The sequence below is a fragment of the Manacus candei genome, unplaced genomic scaffold (genome assembly GCF_025592945.1).
Source record: "Manacus candei isolate 608988 ecotype Guabito, Panama unplaced genomic scaffold, ASM2559294v1 h1tg000005l, whole genome shotgun sequence".
Taxonomy (NCBI): domain Eukaryota; kingdom Metazoa; phylum Chordata; class Aves; order Passeriformes; family Pipridae; genus Manacus; species Manacus candei.
This window is the reverse complement of record NW_026138053.1, coordinates 14,269,990-14,294,924: the sequence shown is the minus strand read 5'-3', so window position 1 is coordinate 14,294,924 and position 24,935 is coordinate 14,269,990. Positions and strand designations below refer to the sequence as shown.

General features: G+C 35.6%; 1 protein-coding gene across 4 annotated transcripts in view; it reads left to right on the top strand.

Moving 5' to 3' along the window:
• The window catches only part of BCAR3 (BCAR3 adaptor protein, NSP family member), a 96,808-nt gene that overhangs the window by 11,017 nt on the left and 60,856 nt on the right, over nucleotides 1-24,935 (top strand). For 2 of the 4 annotated variants that reach the window (XM_051799054.1, XM_051799047.1), the window contains exons 2-3: nucleotides 15,880-15,994; nucleotides 19,328-19,442. In XM_051799054.1, the coding sequence (XP_051655014.1) occupies nucleotides 15,908-15,994; nucleotides 19,328-19,442 (202 nt within the window). In that variant the 5' untranslated portion in view covers nucleotides 15,880-15,907. Of the gene's footprint in view, nucleotides 1-1,230; nucleotides 1,414-15,879; nucleotides 15,995-19,327; nucleotides 19,443-24,935 lie in introns of those variants that run through there. The other 2 variants (XM_051799038.1, XM_051799058.1) reach the window with 2 other exon arrangements.

The window sequence follows — 24,935 nt, the reverse complement described above, 5'->3', positions numbered from 1 at the left end:
GCAATATATGACTAGTTAATTTTGTAAATATCTGAATTTGCAACCACTAAGATTCAGAAAAACAGTCTGAAAAAAAACCAAAAGAAATGCCATCACAGCTCCCATTCAAAATTACAGAGATTAGGGTAGACATTTACACCCAGATAGTATGTCAGGGAGGTTTCAATCGGTTTTGATACAAATGGTCTTTATTCCATAGGATTGCTACAAAATTATCACTTGCTTTTGTTAGTGTTGTGATTACAGGATATTCTTTTGTATGTCCAAAGGTGGGAATGTGGCTTCTTAATTTACCTTCAAGTGCTAGTCCTGCTCACAGGTAGTTCAGAGGGGCAAAAGGCCTTTGGATTTGGTGTTAATTGCTATGTAGTTGGTCTTAATTACACAGAGGCCTTATGTTTTTTGACTGAGGGTTTGTCAGCAATGAAGTTATCTGCTAGAGATAGTCGTATGTTTTATGTTACTAATTAGAATGGGAAAAGTGAAACAGCATTTGGTGAAAGTGTGAGAAATGGTATCTAAGCAGGCTGGACAAGAAAATTTCACAGAGTTGAAACGGAACAGGGAAATCTGGCACAGGAGTTACTTTGCAATCCTTGGAAAAATGAGAGTACAGGTGAAAAAAAGAAGGGGTAAAGGAGAAACATGAAGACCTGGGCTATGGAAAATGAGAGTAATGTTGATAGTGCTAATAAGACTTTGGGGGGGGGGCTTGGCTTTGGTTTGAGATTGTTTTTTCAGTCTTCACTCTTGCAGTGCAGAATGGGTTTGGGATGAGCGTGCAGCTAATCCATGGTAGAACATGATGAAATCAGTCCCAAACAGCCTGTACTAGTTTGCTTCTTTGTAAAATCAGAAATTCAGATTATTTTTCAGTCTCTGTGCTGGCAGAGCTTGTGTGACATACAGTATGGAAATTTACACCTGCAAGCCATATATAGCTTAACTTTAACATACTTACATAAATGACAAAATCATTAGTTTTCAACTCATGATTTTAACACTCCTGACATGATAGCTCTCTGCTATAAGTAAAATTTTTTAATTTTTTTTTATAGGAAATATTTTTTAAGAAGTAGCCTGCAAAGCTCTCAGCTGAAAGTAGGAACTTCTTATTTCCTAATGGCTCATTGGCAAATAGGCGGCACGTTTTTCACTTAGTAGAAAAGTAATAATAATAATTAAAAATAAGGTGTGAAAAAAGTTACTGAATACAGTATACAGATTTTCCTTGATTTAGGGGGGAAAAAACCCAACCTCACTGCTCGGTTCTCGTCACTGTGATTCATCAGCTGCAGCCTCCTGGGCAGGTCTGACTGCTGATTGGGCCCAGGGCTTCTCAAGGTGTGTCTTTTGCCAGGAAGCTTTTGCATTCTAAGAGCACACAGTAGACCATGGTAGCCTCCTTCTATGGTAAGAACTGTTGTATGTCTGTTCTTATTGTTATGAACAGTGCTTGGTGGTTAGGAACAAATAATTAGGTGTGCTAACAGATGTTTCCAAACCAACTTTTTGTGGGTTTAAAATCTGGAAAGATCCTAATCGTGGATCTTAATTGTGGCAGCTGTTGCTCAATATGCTAGTAATACTTTTTAAAATTCTGAATTAAAATAAATGTGATTATATAATAGTGAGGGGTATTCTCAAATCCACAGAGAATTAGATTAAAATATTTTTTGTAATATTGTCAAATTTTGAGAAAGAAATATTTTTAAGATTTGACATGGTCTTTATTTTTCCTAAAAATAATATCTGTTAGCTATTCGCAGGTTTAGTAATACAAGGAAACTTTCTTCTCATGTTGTATTATGTTCAGGGCAATTTTATTTTTTTCAGAGATATGAATTTGCTTTATAAGTTTTTTGTCAATTTATCAGTCTAAATTATTTGGGAAAGAAAATTAATGTTATTTTAACGTATCTTTTCCGTTACCTTTGAAAAAACAAGGGAGAATCTTGAGGGGAAAAATACTGGAGGAATATATTGGATACATTTTTGTTTTGTAATTGATAGTTTTATGTCAACTTTATTATCAAATGAAAAGATGCCATCATGGCTTTGGGAGAGAAACACAGGGATTGAAAAGATTTGAAACATGCTACGTAGACAAGTGTGCATGTAAATGTCTGTGATCTGCTGCTGCTGGAGTGTGGTAGAAAAGGCTTAGGAAAACAGCAGCTGTAATACCCAGTCAGTGTAATGTCTGCTTTCCTACTTTTACAGCAGTAGTGCTTAGAGCTCATTTCACATGACTGTACTTGTTTCTGCTCTTGGAAAAATGTTGCAGTCATGGCAAAAGCACCAACTTCTTTGTGAGGGATGATGCGGTGAGCCATACTAAAGAGGGTTTTGTTTTAATATTGCAGTAGTAAAGATCTTAACTTTAGCGTAATATATAACTGAAAACAATGAACCTTTTAAGAGATATTTAAGAAGTAACTTTTTTACCAAACTGTATCAAAAATACAAGGATTTTCTTAGATATTCATGCAAATGTTTCTTGCTATTGAGTAACATGGATTGGGTTCTGGTGCTTCTTTCTTGGTTTTATAGCACAAATTTTGTGGTTTAGAATAATAGGATCCTGTTCTTTATGGACATCCGGAGTGTCTTCACAGTTAGTAATGTTAGAGTGGATTTTTGCTCAAAATTTTAACTCAACACCAGAGGGTGCCAAAATGCAATACAGTATTCTCAATTTCCTGGTAAAATAGTGATATATACATAATATACCTTTTCTAAACATTGATGTTTGGATCTTTCCCAGCCTTTTCTTGTTTGCATATTCACCACTGTGATACTGTAACACCAGCATACCCCTGGTTCTAGGTTTCCTTACAATGGCAGCAGCACATTCCTCTCACCAGCAGCTAGCAGTGTCAAAGAAAGATTTTTAAGTATGCAGATAAACTTTACTTAGCTACAACAGCAATTCATGTAATTTGTGTCATGTTCTTGTCTTGCTTGTCCTGGCCTTAGTTCTCCGTGCAGGGGTCAGAGATTGGTTTCTATTTATATATGCCATGCTGGCAGCAAAGGAAGAAGTTAGTAAGAACTTTGAAATGCATTAATCACTCTTGGGCAAGACCTCATGGTGCAATTAATTTTATAATTCCCTTATTTATGTGATGTTTTTGTCTAGGCTGAAGCTTTTAGGGTCTATGTGTGTCCCTCTCTTCAAGCTCATTTCCTCACGGTACAACACAAGGGGAACCAAGTGCATGTACTTGGCAGTTGCATTTTATGAGCTTAGAAATTTGACTTCAAGAAATAAGATGATGTGCATTTGTTGCTTGGATGGCAAAATTATAAGATACTCTGACTGAATTACATATTTAGGTGGTTTTTGCTTTCAAAAGATAAAGCATACCGTACCTTATAGTCCCTACTGCTGAACCACCACAGTGTATTTCTGAAGTTGGTTATGTATCTGGCTAAAGAATACTGTCAGACAGTATTTGTCAGAACTGAGACCAAGAAAATCATGCAGCAGTTTACAATCATTATACTGGTGGACAGATCAGTATCTGCCGCCTGCTTGTGCATTCCCTCAAGTGCTCGAAAAAGAGTAAATGCTTCCTTCCTGGTGTCTTCTTCTTTGGTCACACTCAGTAATAGACTGTGTTCAAATAATAAACTGCTAAGTCTAAAATTCTTGGAAGCAACCATTCATTTCATGCCCATAACGTTTTCTTTCTGTCCCAGCAGCTGATTGCAATCACCAGTGCCAGTGTTTGGACTCTTACATATCTGATTTGTTGGATTGAAGACACATATCTAAGTGCATTATTGGTTCCTGCAGTAAAGTACACTTCCAAATTGTGCAAGGATTGCGTAACCCTTTCCAGTGGATTATATGATTTGAATTATAATTAGATGCCAGGCTAAGAATTCTTTTTGTCATATAAAAGGGTTTCTGAAAAAAAGGAAAATAGTCTAGTCACTGTTGGAGTCTTTTCTCTATATTTTTAATGAAAGGCCTGACACTTTATTTGATGGAGTAGTGTCTTCAGATTAGTGCTGCTTTCTTAACTGTGTCTAATCTCATTTGATTCAAGCATGATGAAATAAAAAAAATCAATGTAGCGTAGGTTTGTTTTGAAGTCAAGGAGGGGGTTAGAAAATCAGTAAATATCGGTTCACCATGTTTAATTAGCTACCAGGAATTTTCTGAAGCTATTAACCAGGATCTTAACAAGCAAATTGGATGTAGTATTAATAATTTATGGGGAAGTTCTGGTGTGAAAACTGAAAACTTTAAATCTAACTGTTTTCCTTTATACAGAAATTAGGAAATAGTTTGTCTATATAGTTTTAGTAGCTCCTTCAATAATATTTATTTTTTTACCCTTCCACCAAGCTATGAAATTAAAAAGATTAGTATTTGTCTCCATCATTTGCAGGAACTAAAAGATCAGAAATTCCTTTACATATCAATACATGAAATGCAAATTAAGTGAACTGTGCAGTGTTAGAGCAGTGACCTTCAACCAGACTCTGTGTCAAGAATTTCTGTTTCCAAGGCTTCTCATTATTGCTGAGTATTTTCCTGGCATAATGTATGGATCTTTTGTGGTGTGTTGTTTGCTGGAGAATGAATGAAGGCCCTCTGGCTCATTTATCCTACTGTCTCGCTTGGGATTTGAACTATGTTGCTAGAAAAGAATGTCTAGTGCTCTCACTTTCAATTCTAATCCCCCCATCATTAAGCTGTAGCAGTTCCCCATTGCATGACTATTTTTTCAGCTATAGAAGCTAGTGGTAGTTTTGGAGAGTCCATAGAGGCTGAGTGGTTCTGAAGAATAGCTGATATTTACTGGATATTGTATGGTTGTGCTTTCAGAGCTCTCAGTCATAAACATTTTGTATCTTGGAATGGGAAAAAATACCTCTATTTTTAATAACTTTATTTTGCTTCCTCCATACACTTTCTTTTTTCAGTTTAGCTGGGGTTTTTTTTGTATTGTCCTTGCCTCAAACAGTTGAAATTGGGGTTAGCTGATATGTTGTCATAACAGTGACATAAAAGCACATATAGTAGACTGAAAAGGACTGTGGATTGTTTTGGTTGGGTTTTTTGGGGGACGTGGGGTGTTTGTTGGTTGATTTTGTTTTAACAAAAGAAAAATAAAGTACTCATTTTGTATGCAGGCAGATACCATTTAAGAAGAAAAATACTGTTATTAAGTATAACTGTCTTGATTTCCAAGTCAAGGAAATAGGAATTTCCTTGGAATAGATCATGGCTTTTTTGTTCACTACATGTAAGACACAAGAGTTTATACATAGTTAATAAAAGGTTTCCCTTTAAAAATACTAATTAGACCCAAGTGGGGGGAATTTTAGTGTGACCATTGAAATGGCACATAGATTCTGTTTTACATTGTGTATTTACAGTGTAAGTACATTGATTTGTGTGTGAAGTTCATTTAGCAGATTCAGAAATACATGTAGACATCTAATCTGATGCACATTTTGTTAACAGAGTAAGGAACAAATTCCATTTCAAACGTTTTAAGTGGGAATACGTGAGACATTTTTTGTAGTAAAGAACTGGTTTATGTAACAGTATTTGTATTTATTAACCTCCTGTTAAATTTAAGAAATGGAAACCTATTATCTAGGCAAGTGCTGATTTACTTCTAGAGTTATTACCATGTTTACAGACTCTTCCACTAGTGAAACTGCACTATTGCTCATGTAAGGGTGGGTAAAAAAAAACAAACAAGGAAAATTCTAGTAATTTTTGTGTGACAGCTTTTTCTCTAATGATGCTTTACTGCAGGTTTTCAGCTATTTGTTTATCTTCCTCCTCATGCCATCTTGTCCATTAACTTCTCACTTTCCCTCTTACAGTTTCATAGACTCCACTTCTAGAGAAGTCCTTCTGAGGAGGAAGATAAAAGAGATGTTTAGTTATACTGAGAGAGAAAGACTTCAGAAAAATTGCAATAAAATTTTAAAATATTATAATTAGCAAAAACTCTTTAGGAAACTAACCATATACTCTGCCCATGAAGTTTGGGAACCATCAATAATTGCAGTGTTCTTGACAGGTGTTCCACTGTCTTTCTGTGTACAAGTTCTGTACACCCATGCTCAGCCATGTCATTAGAACTGAGAGCTGAAAATTCCCTTACAATGTTAAATATCTTGTGGAAATATCCCTTTATATTGTAGCTCACAGTACTTGAGAGTCTTTAATATAGTCCTCTCGACAACATACTTTAGTACAATAACTCCTGTGTTACAGAGCAGTGCACTTCTTTCATCAAATTTCCAGATTTATCAGTTAATGTTAATGTGACTTTTAAAATTATCATGGATACTTGTGCTAATAAACTGCAGGTTTTACAATGCAGTGCTGTCAGTCTTGAAACTTGCTTGCCCTCTTGTTCCAGCAGCAAGCCTAATGTAGGCTCACTTTGAAAGCCTGTGTATTGAACGAGCCCTGCAGGACAGGAGATGAACTAGGTTCTGGTTTAGTTTTGTGCTCTGGAATACTGCTGCTGATGTACAAGTCTGTGTAACTTTTGCATGCAGATTTATTTTTTGTGTTGTAAACACTTAGAATGTCTTTGAAATAGGTAGGGTATTAAATGAAGGAAGATATATCAAAGCAGAACTCTCGTTACTACTGCAGAGTGTTGTAAATGAGCTGCCTCTGCCTTCCTTTGCTCTTCTAATGAGAATACATAAAGCTTCAGACAAATGTCAGAGGAAAAGTTTAAGGAGTTAAACTCCAGTGCTTAAAAGAACTGAAGCTTTCCTTTCAGGTTGTACTTGATACAGTATAAAATTTGAGATGAGTTTATCTGGTAAGTGCAAGATTACAGACAGCACAATCAAAGGCAAAGTGATACTACAGATAGAAGCCCAGTGCTTCAGCTGAAATGCGTTAGGATTTTAACCCAATCTAAGATACACCTGTGTCACTGGACAGGTGTTCAGATATTGCTGCAAATTAAGGGCTTGGCTGAAGCAATCTGCTTGGCTCTGAATCTCAGCTGAGTTCCTCTAAGTTGCACTTGAGAACCAAAGCTCTACTTGAAGGTGTCCTTTACTGCAGTAGTATGGATCATCCTGTCTCTGCATTCGTGCTGTTTTTGGAGCAGATTGCTACAGAATATGTGAGGCAAAGCTGGAAAGCCTTCTGTTGGAGGGGGTCAGTGCACAGCACAGTGTGGATAGAAGCTTGTTATGAGGAATGCTGTAGTACAGAAGTCAGCAGGTAAGAAAAGTTCAGTGGTGATGACTGAGAAATCAATAGAATGCCGCCTTCATTTAAGGGTGGTTCGTGGCTTGAATGCAGTAACACTGCATCCCAGAGTAGGAGGGAAACAGGAAGGGACTTTAAAGAAATCCTTTGGGCTATCTGCAGAAATACCAATAAAACTGGTGTGTAGAAAGACTTGTTAAAGAATTAAGTTTGCTACCACAAAATTAATCAAAAATACTCTGAACAAATTTGAATTGGCATTGCAAGTTTAGACTGGCTGTTATCTACCCGTGGTGTTTTTTATCTGGCTCTAGGATTCCTGGCACTGCTTGTACCATATCTTCAAAGGGAAAGGAAATAGTTCTTTGTTTTTTATGAGACTTGCCCTGCATTCACAAAAGTATGACTGGTAGCATTTTTGTATGTAAACTCAGTTGATTCAAAGAAATTCCTGACTTGCTACTAGTGTTTTCTCCAGCTAGAACCCAAGTATTTTAACATTTCAGCTCACTAGCAGTTTGGGTCCAACAGTGTAGCACAGAAACAAGCTATTGCTTTTTTGCACATATGATCAGATGTAAGTAAAGGATCTGTCTGACTCCTACAGGCAGACTGACTTACTAAGAAGGTTGATGAGATTATGACCCATCTTGCCCTTTATGGCTGAGCCCCACATAAAGCAGCTTCTTAAATGTTGCAATTTTTAGCCCAAGTTATAATGATACTCAGACTTTTTTTTTTATCGCTAGTTGTCTCGGTGCAAGTTCTGTAGCATTCCGAGTTCTAGCCCTAACTGTCATGTATGCAAGGACATTCAGTTTAGAAAACAGTGAGAACATCAATCTAAAATTAAAACAGAATTTATATCAAAACTTCATTTCTCCCAACTTTGTGCCAGTGCCTTACAGAATTATTCTCACTGAATATAATAGTTTATTTTAGTTAACCTGCTTATTTGGTCTTGACGATCTTAAAGGTCTTTTCCAACCAAATGATTCTATGATTATTGATCATCTTCAGGAAATGCACTTTTTTCTTTTCCTTTGTAATTATCAGTTGATTAAAAAGAAACAAATCAGTGAGGGATTTTACTTTCTGAGGGTGTTGAATTTCCAACTAAATTATTTTTATTTCAAAGTTAATTTATTCTTATTGCTTATTATGCAGCTTTTTGAAGTATATCTGGAGGTAGCAACTAGCATGTTGTGTTCTGCTCTAAACCTCTAAACAGTTCTTATCACTTCTTTGTAAAATAAACATCAACAAAAATGGATAGAAAAATGTACCAGGCATGACTGTGGTTTGAACTACCCGACTAATGGGGAGGAGTGAGAGGCAAAGAGTGGGAAGTAATTGTGGAGCCTGATTCAGGAGTTCTGTGTCTATGAGCAGCCTTATTAAAAAAAAACATGTGGCAGTCCTACCATTTGCTTCCCATTCTGAAGGGCAGAAGAGATGAAGAGGAATATACTAAATGATAAAACATTTCAGAAACCTATCGCAGTAGTAACTAATAGTTAAAGAACTTGAGACAGGTTCTCTGAGTGGTCCTGGATCTGCACATTTTTCAAAAATGCACACTCTGCAGGGGCATGGTTCAGTTTTGTTTGTTGAGTAAAATTAGCACCATTCCATATATCCAGTTTAGCATTTTACCACACAAACGGTAGACTTGTTGCAATGGAGGTGAGGAACTTCTGGGTTGCTATGGCTGAGGACTTAAAAGGAGCAGGACTAGTATGTTTTAAGTTGGATCAGTCCACAGTAAAATTTTAGCATGGAATCACAGCTGATACTTCATTTTCTCTTGATCTCCTCTCCCCATGGAGAGCTTATCATGCTAGTTTTAACCAGATTTCTGGTTATATGGCATATGTATTTACAATCTGTTACTATCTGGCTGTTCAAGCTGAGAAGCAGCTGTGGTGTCTTTTCAACAGTGTATTCTGGCTCAAGTTCAGCACTGAACTAACATGCTGCTTGTGATTGGCTTCATGTGCAGGTAGGATGAACTCCCATCTAGCTACAAAAGATCACACAGACATACAGAAAAAGGAAAAACTTACTAGACTGTAGTGATCAACACTTTCTGTTGAAGTGTTTTATTATCTTAGTTCTATTTATTTATTTAACTAGAGTCTGATCCCATAAATACTGTTACAATGAGCCCTAGCCTTCAAAATATCTGCTAAGTTGCATGTACTGAATGTATTTGGAGATTTGGATTCGTCTTTTTTGGGGACATGCTAGGTTTGTTAGTATTTGATCACCTGATTGCTGTCACATCACCTGCATTAAGCACAAACATTAACCATTTCTGTGAATCAAAAAAACATGCACAGTACACTTCATTTTAACTCTAGACCAGTTGTGGGAGAATGAACAAAGTAGTCTGGGTATAGTGATGGAGTTAGGGAATATGCTGGGTCAGGTATTGTTGAAATCTGCAAGAGCAAAGTGACACTTTCAGAATTCTTTGAACTAATTTGTACTGGTGGAGCAGCTTTGTGCCACATCCCCACTGCAAGTGAAATGCAAGAACGTTTGCTTTAATCGGACCAACAGTGTATTAGTCCCTTCCTAGGACAAGCTTATGCTTATAGAAGTATACAGGGATATTTATTACCTCAGCATGTCACCACAGCTGCTGGTAGTTCATCCTGGTTTTGAGTTTTGGCTTAATAATTAAAAACATATTGATGTTATGAAATGGAGAAAGTTGCGCTCCTGTACGTAAGGAAAGTAAATAAAGGGTGGTTAGTCTATGCCTTTCATAAGCAGCACATAAAGAATGATGAACCACTGTCTTAATTGTTTCTAGTAAGCTACTGGTGATAATTATTGACTACCCACCAACTGAAAATACCTGATTTGAAGTCTGACATAAGGATAAAGGAGCTCAGTGTTTGTGGTATTATTTGTGAAATGTCTGGAATGAAAATCTGCTGTGTGGTTGCTGAGTTAGTACGTATTTAAGTCCTGATCAGTACTTTGTAGACTATTTATCTTTACATAAACATTGGCCAGAACAGCATATACTAGTTGAGTAATGTTGTGTATTTGTTTCTCTGTAGTCTGCAACAGATTTGCTAAATGTTGGATTGACGTAAAAATCCATGTCAGAAGTATCACTTCAGTAACTAGATTGCCAACAAAATTTATGCTAAGGGTTTCTTTTCAAAGAATTTGGTATCCTTACGTCCTTCACAGCAATTTGTCAAAATTTTACCAAAAATATTTTGAGTATAATAGCTTAAAACAAGTTGAACAAGGAAATGTGAAACAAATCAGGGACTAAAATAAATGAATGAAAGTATTGATAGTCTGTTCAGCATATTACATGATTCTGCATATCCCTACTAACTCTGTCTGCTCTGAGCTATTCTTGTAAAATCCACTCCTCTGGGTTCAGGCTGAACAGCATGTGTAATGTCTGTGACAGTTTGAGCCTTGGAGATGGAATTGATTGAACAGAGTAGTCTATTCAGATAAATGTAGGGGATTCATTCACATGGAAATCATTCCTGGCACAGTAGAAACGAAGTATGAGTGAAAGTGGAAACAAAAAGGAGCCACAGAGAGCTGCACCAGTAAATCAGCAGAACTTCATTGTTCATGATAAATGTAAGTTACTTTACATCACAGCAGTCTCACACAAAGTTTTAAGAGGCGGTGGTGACATGTAATCCTGCAGTAAAAGTTTGCTTTAGATTAATTTGAAACCTGGTTCTCATCTATGTGTCTAAATAAACCATGTTATGCCAGTGTAACAGCAAGCTTTTAAGTGAAATGATTTTCATCTTCCTTAAAAGCCCATAGATGTTTTTCTATAGTACTGAAAAGTTGGATGAGACTAGTTTAAATCAGTAAAGGGTAGAAAAAATGCGAAGCTAACTAGTACCAGCAAAAACCTAGTGTGATACCTAGGAAATCTGTATTTTTATGACTTTTGTTGTGTCAGATGTGTTTCCACTAGGAGGAGTTATCATCATATCCTTACCCTGTAAGATTATCACACTCGTACTTTAGGTCATTTGATGAAAATGCGATTACCTGTAGTGACATTGTGAAATATCTGTAAAGTTCATCTACATCTACCTAACTTGTAGTACAGAAACTGCTAATTGGTATCAATATAAATATGAAAGGATGGTTGCAGCTTGTCATATCCTACAAGCAAATTTATGTTTGTTATTTGCATTTAGGGCAAAAATTCAGTGCATTTCCTAGAGATTACAATTTATTCTCAATGTCATGTTTTCCATAAAATGTTATGATAACTTGAGAATTTCAGAGTTTTAAACCATGTTTTAATACCGTTAAGGGAAAACCTTGAAATGAAATGTCTAGAAAGTCCAAGAAAGAGGCAAGAAGTGTAAAAGTTAAATCTCATATATATACACTCTTAGGATTTTTTTTAGTTCTTTTTTGTTTAACACTTCTGTTACAAATAGTGATTATGATTTTTAAATATGATGCTTTAGAAGTTCCAGTGGGACATTCTTTTATTTGTATTTTAAATTCAATGTAATAATGTTACTGCTTGGATTTAAGTGCTTCCTTTGATCTGTTTGCCACTCTAGTGTTGCAAGATAAAGGTATGCTTGGAGCTACAGTTTTGCTTTGTTTCTCCTACTGTTTTCCAGTATTCATCTCTTTTCATCAAATCATGAAATATGATTCTAGTAAAATGTATGTTTTGGTTGCTTTTCAGCAATGTAGCTTTTGCATAGACTCCCATGGCATAAAGAGAGAGAGACCTTAATCAAGCCTATCCTTTCATTAAGAGAAGGGGACTGTTTAAAAATATATCAACTTGGTATGCTTAAAGGACTTCCAGCATATGGGCCATTCCCTAACTCTATCTCTGTGCCCAGACTACTTATTGTACCTCTTCCCAAAACTGGCCTAAAGCTACATATATTTTATATGCTGCTTTCTAAAGCAAAAGAAAAAAGATGTTAAACCTCTTGGGTATCACATATAAAACACCTTCCTCTGTGCCTTTGCATCAGATATGCCCCTATATGTATGACTGCAGCTGAGCATGTTTAAGATAATGCTGAAAAGCACTCCGAAAGGAAAAGCAAAGTTCAGTAGATCAGAGAGCCATGTTAGGAACTTCCCATTATTACTCATTTGATAACTTTTTAGCAGCAACTTAGCTTCATAAAAGCCTCTGAACAGCTGGTGGTCAGAATCAGAATGATACAAACCTAGGTTGGATTCAGATTGCTTATTTTTATGTAAAAACCCCTGAAATTGTATAAATTATGGGGGTAGTACTGTAAGACCTTCCACATAAGGATTGCAGAATAACTTCACTCTTGAGCTTAATTAAGTAATAACAAAAGAAGTCTAACTGAATAAATAGAAGCAAGTCATGGTGCAATAGTGGTTGTATCCCATAAAAATCTGGTGACCTGACTAAACCTATGATGATGTCTTTTTGCAGCTCCTGAGATGTACAGGAATTGACAGTGTTGAGAATGGACAAATAGAACAGAGGTCTTGTATTGCCCTCCAATATATGCTGTTATTTATGTTTTTGTTTCCTTCCTTCCTCTGGAAAGGAAGGATATGGGAAAAAAATATGTGCCCAACATTTGCCACACGCCTTGCCAGTGTGTTTATAACCATATTTTGGATCTTAAAAAATGTTGGCATTACCTACCTTAAGCAAAAGTTAATCTTATTTTCAGAGATAAAAATAAGTGGCATAAAAGTAGAAGAAGAATAATAGGAAACTCCTTCTGCCTACAACCAGTTCTTATAATGTTATATTCAGTGGTTTTTTACAAAGTATTTTGTAACTCCATTTTACTCTTAACCTTGATCAGGCTATATCTTGAGTCCTGACCACTAGGCTGTACCCTGCATCCAATTAACAGTGTAATATTGATTAAATAAGAGTTGTTTGAGTTAATGTTTCTGTTACCTTTCTTCACCAAAACTACCATTAGCAGAAAGATCAGAAATGCAATTAGTTAACTTGTGAGAGAAAGGAGATTTTTTTTTTTTTACCTTCAGCTGAAGGAACAGATTTTTCATTAAAACAAAAGGAATAAATCTACACAGGTGTTAATAAAGACTTAATAGCTCATAAAAGTATGCCATAAAATAATCCCACTCTAGGGTGTAATTGCGGTCCATTTGAAACCAATGCATCTTGTACCTCTTAGTATCCTGTCATATCAGGGTATCATTTTCTGCTTGCAGTTGAATTTTGCTTTGTATGGGGATTTAGAGGAGGGGGGGTATTTTTATTTTAATATGGTTTTCTTTGTTGTTTTTTTTTTCATTTGGTATAAATTAATAACAGAGCAAATGCAGCTGGCCAAGTAAGATTAGACAGCCACTGTTTATCACTGTATTGTTAAAGAGAATGTTGCTCTGTGGAAATTCTGGGATTCCTTTCATGCTTAGTGCAGAATTTCTCTTTGTTCTGGAATGATAAATGTGATGACTCTCCACCAATTCCTGTAGATATTTTTTTTTAATTGTCTTATACTAACATGGAATTTCAGTATTCACAACGAAATACAAAATTTCTAGTCTTAAAAAATATATTCTTAGTGAACTTGTCAGTTTTGAAAACAAGTTCCTTTACACAACAAATTTCAAGTCTTTTACTTTAAAATGTATGAACCAACAAAGACTTATTTGTCCACGGCTTTACTTACGTTCTAACCAAGTAGCTGTGTTTCTCCTTTTATCTCTCTGAGCATCATATGCCTTTCATGCTGACCATCTTGCAATCTGAAAGTACCTGTTTAAAGCAAGCCAATAAATGAAAGACGTCAGTGGCTGAGCTTGTCCTCGCCTCACATAAGAATGTTCTCTGTGGCTTTCACATTCCTCAAGGAAATTCTTTTGTGGTGTGTCAATTAAATGTTGAGATTTTCTGGTCAATGTTACTCCACAAGATGCTCTTAGTTATTGTAATACCACCATTCTTTAGATGTTTACTCGTCATCCATAGCCTGCAATATTTTCACAATAATAAAAAACCTGCAATAAAGCAAATAATAGATCAGAGTCTTCCAGTGGACAATAGAAGGATTTCACAATGTAATTTGCAAATTAGCAGGTTTGTTCTTTAATAGATCATGAAGTGATGAATTCCAGAATTCCAGCTTTCCCAGTGTAATGGTGTATGTCTCTCTGAAGTGTAACCATTTTGACTTGTTTCCAAAGTTGAGCAACAAGGCAAAATTCATAGAGGCTTCCAAAACAATGTCTGGTCCAAAACATTGTGTATATTACTAACAGTAGTTGTTTTAACTGAAATGCTTTCAAAATATTTCTAGGAATGTGTTGTACTTTAATACAGGTAATACTGCTACTGTGGCCTACCTTTCTGCAGAACATTAGTTTTAGGTTTGCAATTTGTGTTTAAAAAAAAAAAACAAAACCTCAACGCTTTTCCAGTGTTCCAAGAATAATGAAAATGCTAGATGGCTTTCCCTATCTGACAGAAAGCAACTCTGACTCTTTTCTGACCATTACATGTCAGCCTTTGGGCAGCTTCTTGTGCATTCAGAGTAGGTAGATGTCTTGGAACAAGTGGTCTGTAACTGAAAAGTCATAGTTTCCGTTGGTTTATACAGAGCTAATGAGCAAGTACTTTTCCTGCAGTATAGATGAGAGGAAAATCTTCAACTACAAATAAAATACAAAAAATGTACAATTAAAGTCACTAGGTGTCTGAACATGAGCATTTCCTGCCTCTGGCATCAGTGTTCTGATAGGAAATGTTCAGATCGCAAGTTACAGATTAAGAATTGGGCATCCTTGAATTGATTTAGGATATGTTCAAACTTGCACATGGAAATCTCTTCAAAAACTCAGCAATTCTTGGAAGCTTAAGTATTTGTCTATGTAGATCTTGCATAACCACTTACATAAAGCAGAGATACGGGGAGAATATTTTGTGTCTGTCATTTATCTTCTGATGTCTGTCATGTGTCCATCTTAATGTCTGTCTTTTATTTCATTTTAGCAACTGGGAAAAAGTAACAAGAAAGTATTTTTATTTACAGATAACTCAAATTCAGATGACATGATGGAGAGCAAACTGTAAAAAACTCTCCATTCCTTTTCTTCTTAGAAATACTCCATAATAGGTTGACTTTAGCTATTTTGTTTGTCCCATCTTGGACAAACACCCACCACAGAATCTTAGTCATTTTGACTGTCTTACAGAGAATGCAGTTTTGTTCACATTCGTCATATTCCTACAGAAAACACTACTGCATTTGCTATTCCTCTTCATTTAATGCATATTGTCATATGTGTCATACATGTAAGAAGAGTGGCATTATCACTGAATGAGTGGGTTGAGGTACTTTGTATTCTCGTTGAATACAAAGGCTGAGTATATTTTAATTGATACGACAGTATTGAGTGACTCTGTTGATTCATCTTCTAAAAGATTAATTCAGCTATGAGAGCTAAACAAAATATAGTCTTCAACATTCCCTGCTGGTATGAGGATGACAATGAACTAAATGTAAAAGTCTTAACGCATAGATAACTAACACTTTCTTGGCCGCGTGGTAAGAGGTAATCTCTTTGGCCACAACAGTGAAACTTGCATGTTATGAAGTGCTTTCTGGGTTCACTCCTAAGCAATGTTATTTGTAATTTTTGTTTTTCAGAGTTATAGCCATTGCGAGGGAATAGATAATGAAGTATCTACCCATTTCTAACTGGCTAAGCCAGCTTGGTCTTGCAGAATATTGCACGCTCTTTGAACGATATGATGGCATAGAGGTAAGAATTTCCTCTTTCAATAAAACTCTTGAGAAACTGTTAAGGAAGGTGATGTAGTACAAATGGTTAATGTTCTGTGATATGATGTTGGAGCAAAAAAACCCTAAAGACAGATAGTTTGGTTTTGTCTTGAGAAAGGAAGAAAATAAAAGCAATGTCTCTTGCAACTGTGTGCTAAAAGTCACAGAGAAGTAGAGTGACTGGTGGGCTAGATAAAAGGAACATTTTACTTTTATATATATGTAGATATACATATAATGCTGCTGTCGTGTTTATAATGCTGCTTGTTCTATTTAGTCTTGGTTGTCTCAGATTGTTGCAATGGACATGCTCACCAGAGCAAGAACATGTAGATAACCTTTGTTCTGCAAAAACTAACAAATAAATGTCTTAAAATTCAGAAGTAGATAAAATATAAACTTATGTGCCAGTTTTTATATAAAGTTGTTTACAGGTAAAGGGATTCTATGTGACTTAAAAATAATCTTCTCTACTGAGCAAATACGACATTACAGAAGGACCTTACATTTGTAATCTTGAAGATCCCTAGAAAATTATTTAGAAATTCTTAGGAAGCCCTTTTCCCATAGTTCTTACTTGATCAAAATCTCCTCTTTATTGTCCATTTTATGTTTTCACTTTCCATCATCCACGTAAAAATTTATTGACATTTACATACAATAACATCAATTAAATGCTGCTTTGACATGTTTTATTTCTTCCTCTCTGGGTTCCTCATTCAGACAGTAAATGTGAAAAGTACAACTGAATACTATCATCAACTCAAAATGTCCTTGGATTCACTTTTAAACAAATGAAATAATCAATGTTTCATGAAGTGGCACTAAAATTTACTTAAAATTTTCTTCTGCCTTATATCTGTGCTGCTTGTATGCCAGAGTTCTTAGTGAGTGTCATGGTAATGTCATAATCCATGCAAAATAAAAAGAAAAGTATTTTAAATGTAAGTAGAATATGTCCCAAATAGAAAAAGAACTTTTTTCTGTTCTAAAAAGAGTAGAAAAAGCATTTTTTACTTTTCCAAATTGATTCAATCAGCAAGTCATTGGAAAATGTTCGTGTGATTCACACTACTGTTGTAACACAGAAGACAGCTGTTACAACAACTAACAAACAAAAATGCTGCAACACAGACAGTTTACAGCTTACAGAGCCTGAAAGCTGCCTGTAAGAAGTTTTTGCTGAAGTGCAAAACTTAAAAATAGACTTAGTGCATCATTCTGGATACAATGGACTTTTTTCAATTTCAGGATCATGAGTCAGAATTTCAGTTCTGCAATATCTGTAGATTACAAGCATTCTATGATCTCTTAGTTCCTCAGCCAAACTTCATATTTTTCTGAAACAAAACTTTGAGAAAATGCCTGACTAGCTTGACTTCACATACCAACCTGCTTAACACTAGACATGTGCTTAAGAACCATGTTGAACCAAGCTTCTAAGTTCTTGAAAGTCTAAATAATTGCCTTTGATGTCTTCTACTTTTAAAAATAATTACTAATAACTATTTACACTGGGTTTTTATCTCTGCAGTAGAAGGTATGATTATATCCATTTTGCTGAGGAGGACAGTGATACACACTTTCTTGACTTAAATTATTTTTTCTAAGTAGTAAATTCAGGACAGTAGTAGACAGAGTTCTTGGGTTTCAGTCAACTGCTCTAGCCAATTCTGAAGCCAGACAAGAACGTGCTTATGATCTTGAATGAAGAAAGAATACTTCAAGGCGGGACACAATTCCACCTGAGAAATAAAATTTCCACATTAAGAATGTTGTCAACTGCAAAATGCAGCAAGCTCTTTAAAGTTACTAAAAGAACCCCACCAAAATGTGTCTATAAAAGCTCCCACTGTGTTATCCTGAGCATTTGCTGTTCAGTACTGGAGTTAACAAGAACCCATTTGTGTTACTCCTTACAAGTTTTTGCTCAAATTTGAAGAGCATATTGCATTTGTACTCCTTTGTTTGTGGATTTTCTTGGAGGCTGATTTTGGCATTTGGCAGAAGGATGTTGGGGTTTTTTTGAGAGAAGCACTGGGATCCTCTGTCACTGTTGCCAAAGCTGAAAAATCCTTTCTACTGAAATGTGAATTCAACATTAGTACCAGTTTTTGCATTTGGGAAAAACTAGAAAGAGATAAAATGAAAGTAATAATTATTCAACTCCCTACTTTGATGTCATTAGTTACATATAAGTTATCATTTGAGAAACATTTAATATGACATTTTCAGGCATGATAAAGTTCTCTAACAGCTTTTAAAACAGTGTTAGCTAGTGACATAAGAAATTGAGGCTTTTGGCAATTAGAGCACTACTCAGTCTAAAGCAAAGAATGCCTTTGCAGTGGTTTTAGTATGAAAGTAAGGTTTTTAAATTACAATTTCAAAAACAATGGCTCAGAGTAGAAATTCTATGTCAACTGTCTTATTATTTACACAGTGACTCAATCAGATTTTGTATTTTAGGTTCCATAGCCTGAACTGTCAAATCTCCATTAGAAAAGGCTACTCAGAGTTAATGCGACTTGCCAGTAACAATATGGAGTACATTCTATGTGCTTCTCTTTATCTAATTTATAGTGAAAATACAGAACAGTTGAAAATATAAAGAAATATATTTTGCTATATTTTCTATTTTTTTCTGAAAGTTTTGTCTTCAAATGAAGCTTTGTACATACTTATAAATCAGCATCAAATTGAAATTCTGTACTGATTTGTAAATAATGTCTTGAGTTATTTTGAAGGTCAAATAGTGATGATTTTGTGGAGAGAAAGGGGAATAAAAGAGAACAGTTCAGGCTTGATTACCCAAATGCATTATATGGAAATTTATATTCTTCAAAACAGTGTCACAACCCATATTATCTACTAATTACAATGAATATCCTCTTCGTTATACAAAACCTTCCCTTCCAATATTATTATTCCCATCGGTTCACCCTGAGATTTATCTTCCTTCATTAGCTTAAGTGCAATTAGCATACTAGCACTCTTGGGTAGCTTTTAGGGGTTTTTTTACTCAAAGAAATCATTATTTTTAGAAACTCTCCAGCTAATTTGACCAGTTTTGTTTTGAGAAAAAATTGAGAGACAATGAATTAATGTTTTAAAAGAAAAAATCCTCATCCCTTCAATGACAGAGCTTACCATGATAAAGGGGCTTCAGATAACATGAGCTACATAGCAGCAAATGTAAGTATATTTATATGTTATCAGAAACAGCAAACTCATCTGAAAGAAATTTGAATTATCAAATTATACATAATTTGAATTATGTATAGTATATTCCTTACTCTGGCCTTTGCTACAGGACTTACTCCATCTTACAGAAGTTGATCTTAAAAAGCTGGGAATTGAAAACCAAGGCCACCGAACACACCTCATTTCCAGTATCCTGCTGCTTCAGGAGGTAAAAAAAAAGAGAGGTAAGATTTCCTAAAGTCTAAGAGAATGAGTTAAGGCAACCGGAGCTTTCCTGTCACAAAGGATGATAAACTGATTCAGCCTAGAATACCCCTGAATGCAGATCACAGGGGTACTTTACACAAAAAATAAGAAAAATAGTTAAATATTAGTTTAACAAAAGTTAAATGTTAATATTTTGCCAGGGTTTTACAAAATAATATAACCTATACTTTCAAAAAAAAAAAAAAGTCATTTAGAAAAGGTTCTACTTCTGATTTTTCTTACCCTTTCAGTCTTCACCTTAATAAGACACAGTAATGTTAACATCCCATAATTGGTGGAAGATTGTGTCACAAATGCTTTCCTCATTTGGAAAGATGGTATCAAAAGGTCTAAACCCAGCTAATTTGTGTATGTCCCATCTCATCCCTGCTGAGGAGAGAGGAGGAGAGCTTACACAGGCAGTTCTGACCCTTCTTTTCCATTAGGGACTTTGCTATAAATTAAGACTTAATCACTGCATCATTTGCTGCTTTTATGATGCTTTTATCAGTTCAGTATCAAAATTCAGTCAAGTTCATGAGAGTTGTAACAAGCTTTGTAAGCCATTCTATTTTGAGGGGAAGGATATAGTGAGAAGTTATGCAGCTATGACTTGTTGTACAGGATATTTTGAAAATTGTTCACAAGATGATAAGGTACGAGTATTATGCAATCTGGCCCATAAGTCTAAAGATCACTGCCTAAGGCTTTTACAAATTTAATGTGAAGCAGTTATTTATTTGGCTAACAAGTAAATAACTTCTACCTTCTCTTAGTCAAGATAAGACTTTTGGAGCATGTGTAGAAATCAAGTATTCATAAAATGTCTTTAGCTACTTAAGTTTTCAGAAGAAACTAGAACTGGTTGTGTACAAGTAGATCAGTGCTTTCTGAGGAGTTCAGAATGGGTTTAACAAATGCATAACTTCTACAGTTCTTTGGTTTGAAAGTCTTAAAATTTGAATATAAATATGACATTTTTTTAACTGCTACTGTGAACAGATTAGGAAACTGTTTAAGTTGACTGCAGTGAAACTAGATGTGTTTCACTTGATATTTGTTTTCATGTGACATTGAGACTGCATTTTGTAGTCTTTTCAGGTACTGGAGGGAGAAATATATTACAGTTGCCAATGTACCACTTTTTTTCAGAAAAAAAGAACTGTTCAAACTTGTCATTCATGTGGTAAATTGATTTATATATACTTAACATTTCAATCACCTCATTGGAATGTTCTAACTCATGGAATGTTCAGCTTCAGATATGTTAAGCTACATCTAATCTTGTAATATTGCTGATGATTTCAGTGAATTTGAATTTGAGTCAAACATTTTCTTTCTAAACCGATGTGTATCTATGGTGGGGGGAGGTTGTCCTTTAGATGTAGGTATTGCCAAGTGACAGTTTTTGGGTTTTGGGGTTTCTTTGGCAGTTAAGTGCTAGAACTCAGTTCAGTAAAAGTAGTGCTGGTTCATATTTTTATGGGCATTTATCTTGAGCAATGTTTCCATTCACGGTGTGGTTTTGGCTAATGCAAACAATTAAGTGTATAATTGAATTATGTGCTTGAAAACAGAGACAAATTGATCTCTGAGTTCTGTTTACACCAGGTTATTTCCATACTAGATAGCTTTGCCTATTGTATTAAAGAATTCTGGGAAGATCGCAAAGCAGATTGGTTCAGTCAGTCATACACTGGTGCAGACTGTTTTGTTTTCACAGTAGGGATTAATGGTTGTTATCTGGTCTGCAGCCTATTATGACATGGCTGTGTTTTGTGTCTGTCTTTGACACAATGCTGTGTCTAGGAGCAAAGTGCCTAATCAGTTAGACTGAAATGCTGGTTTTCCAGAACTGAACTGTACTGTAGTCAGACATTAGAAAAAAACTTTAAAAAAAATTTATTCTATTAAATAAATACTAATGTCCTACTAATGTACTTACCAGAACAGAACAAAGTCTGTCTTATTCTGTTTGCTTTTATTATGAGCTTTAAACAACAGCATTGTATTTGTTGCTGGTTCAACAGTTTCCAGACGGGGCTTGATGTGATAAGTCACTTTAATATGTAACAATTTTCATAAGGTTAATTTTATCGGACATTTCTTTGTCCAGTGAAGTTAAATTTTGGAAAATTTTGAGAAAACAACTTCTGTTTTCTAAAATGTTACCTTGGTTCTGAAGCTACTTTGAGTAGTCTCACTGTCTCACTACACTAAGATTTGGATTCATCCTGTCTAACTCAAGTTACTTGGGCTGTGTTTCCACAGTAATTAATACCAAGATCTGTGCATTGACATAATTTGACTTGGATGAAATATGTGCATGTGGTCACATATCTGTTGAATTAGGCAGAGCACACAATATGAAGTTGGCTAGCTTGATGCTTTTATGCTACCTTTATGCCAGCCAGTGATAGGGAAGTGACTGTGATAACTGGTGTGGTGTGAGTAGCATTAGCTAATCAATAGGTAAAAAGCCATTCGAAACTGTTAAACCACTTCAGTCAAGTAGAATAAATGTTATAGTGGCTCAGTGCATAGAATAAGGAGGCTCTGATACTTTTGATCAGTATCAGAAAACGTAAAGGCTGCTGTGCTGTTGATTCTTGACCTTATTTGAAGCTGGGGTTCCACAATGCCAACCTAAGCAGTCTGTGCCTTCTTCAGCTTTCCTTTAGCTGCTTTTCCCCATCTCTGTGTAATTCCTTTTGTTGTCATTAAAACTATCCTGCAGCTGCATCATGAACCCATTGGGGAATATGTCTAACTGAAAAACAACCTTTTGTTTCCCCTCATGTTCATCCCCATCGAGTCCCCGTGCCGGTTCACTGTTCAGCTGCTCAAACACTCCTACAAATATGAATGGCCATGGAAGACACAGCAGAGCTGAGCCCTCGTGGCTGAAACAGCCCTGCTGCCTGAACTGAAACCACAGCTGCAGGTGTTCGTGGGAGGCAAGTCACTCTGCTCCCTCCACTACCAAAAAGAGACAGATGAATTCAGCAGATAATTCAGTTCACTACCTTTTGTAGGTGTCTATATTTTTTTGTTGATTGTACAGATATCCCAGGATGGATGACTTTCAATTAGCAAATGCTGACTGCCGGTGGAATTAATTTAGGCCTAAAAGCTACAACTGTGGTTGCCTTGTAACATTTCATCTCTTCTTTTGAGTGCAGCCTTACAAATTTCAAGCAAGCATTTGTTTGTTTTTCTCTAAATATTGAATGATCTCCGATATTTGTTAGTGTTTATCACTATATTTGATTTCCTTGCAAATCAAAGTATACAAGTGGAAAAATGTTTCCAATTTCTGAAGACTTCCTTCCTAAGTGCAAAATTGTTACCAGTTCTAAACATGCTTCCTACCACTGTTTCAGGAACAGAAGACCAGATGGCTGTGTAGAGATATCAAACTGATAGTTGCTGAAGTCTAGGATCTTGTATCAGGTAGTGGCAAAGTAGATGTCAAGTGACAACATGAAAGAGCCCACCAATCCATAGTGATGCTTTCCCAGAATACTTTCTCAGCCTCTAAGCATTTAATCTAACAAAAAGGAAATTTCAAAAAGGTATGAATGTGAAGAGATATAAATACTCTTTCCACAGTCCTTTTGCCTGTATCTTGACTTACCTTTTGATGTGCACTGCAGCACATTCTGGATCTTGATGTCCTGCCATCTACGCTTGTAGCCTTTCATGTATTCATAGCATGTTGTGCCTCCTTTGAGAGGTACCTTTTGTTTTCTGTTCCAGGGAAATTGTAGAGTCAGGGGGTGAGGCCTGCAGCTTGCCTGGGCTTGTCGCAGTATGGGATCAAGAGGCATCAAAATTTTTTTTTTTATAAGACAAGGAAAACATGGGCTATGCTTATAGGAATGTTCTCAGTGGCTATCTAGCACCTTTTTGAAATATTTGTTTGTCATCTTATGAAAGTCAGGAAATGGCATATCCTCTTCTAGAAGTACTTTCTTCTGGTATGAGAGAAACTGATGACAAATTAGGTGTAATCTGACTCCTGTATTACTCAAAAAGGTCTTCCTTGCCTGAGCAAGAGGCATAGCACTCTGTCCTGTAACAACCAGCAAAGATTGTTTGTTCAAGACAAACATCCTGACAGCTGTAGCCCAGTACTTATAGAGTAGTGCTCTAGGAAGGAACTGTGGTTTTCTCAGTATCCTCTAATACAACTAAAGCAGGGTTTGATGCTATGTAGGATTGGAACAGACCACTATTTAATCGTTACCATGTACTACACTCCTTAGGAGTATAATTTTATTATGATTTCCTATGACCTATAGTAAAAGAATAAATCATGCTTCAGGTGTATTGAGGAATTCTACCATGGGGTGCCTGGCTCCTTCAGTGCAGTAGAAATATTACCTATAGAGAGAGTAATGTAAATGTATAAATGAAAATGTCTATTTTAATGCAATAAAAAAAATACCTTGGGTATTTCCAGACATGGAAGACATTTCTTGATTCCTTTATGAACGTGAATTTAAATATAGAATTATATTTAAAAGCTTTGTATCATTAGACTATTAAAATATTTGTGTGCATTTGTATGTATTTGTGATGTACCTTCCTTTGCATCATTGGTTGAGTTTTGAGTGGAAATATATATAGAAAGCTAAGTGGCAAGAAGTTTTTTTTAAGGAGATGTTCTAAGAGCTGGAACTTTGTTTTTCCAGTAGCTTCTTTTAGTAAGATGAATTTTGAATAATAGCATTTTATGGCTTAATGTGATTTCATTAACATCTTAGAGTGTTTTTCTTTGAGAGAAAAAAGGTATAAAGAATATTTCCCTTTTGTCTTGTACAGGTTTGCTTATACAGAGTTTTAATAATATATATATTTAGATCTATTATGATTTCATTTATCATACAAAGAAGGCCTGCCTTAATGGATTTAAGTAAAATATATGCATTGACATAACTTGTTGTGGGTAAATAGAAAATAATGTGCAAGATCTGTATTAGATTAAATGCAATTAGTGTTCCGTGGCTTCCTGCTTTTGATGGGGAAAATAGAATTGCATTTCAATTCTTAGATAACTGTTTCTGCCTATGCTGTATTTCTTGCTGTGCTGCAGTAGTGTGAAGTTAAATATGAAGTGCCTTCTTGCCATGTGGGTCTTTTCCTTATCATTATATAGAAGACCTAAGATGTGTTGTATTAAAAAGGAAGCTAAGCAAGCAGTACAGAGCCTGGCTTATGCTTGGGACAATATAAATAGAGACAAGTACATCTTCAAAGAAGGTGTAAAATAACTGAGGGACTCTTACGTAGTTTTTTTAGATGACCATTATAATTAGCATAAATCCATGACTAGTTTTGCCTTGTCAACCCCAAATATCTTGTCTTTGTCACGCTCAGGTAAAGTCCTTTTACTCATTCTGGTTCTTTTGCTTCTCTTTGAAACATTATGAATGCAACCAGAGTGCTTTGGAGCAATGGTATGTAGT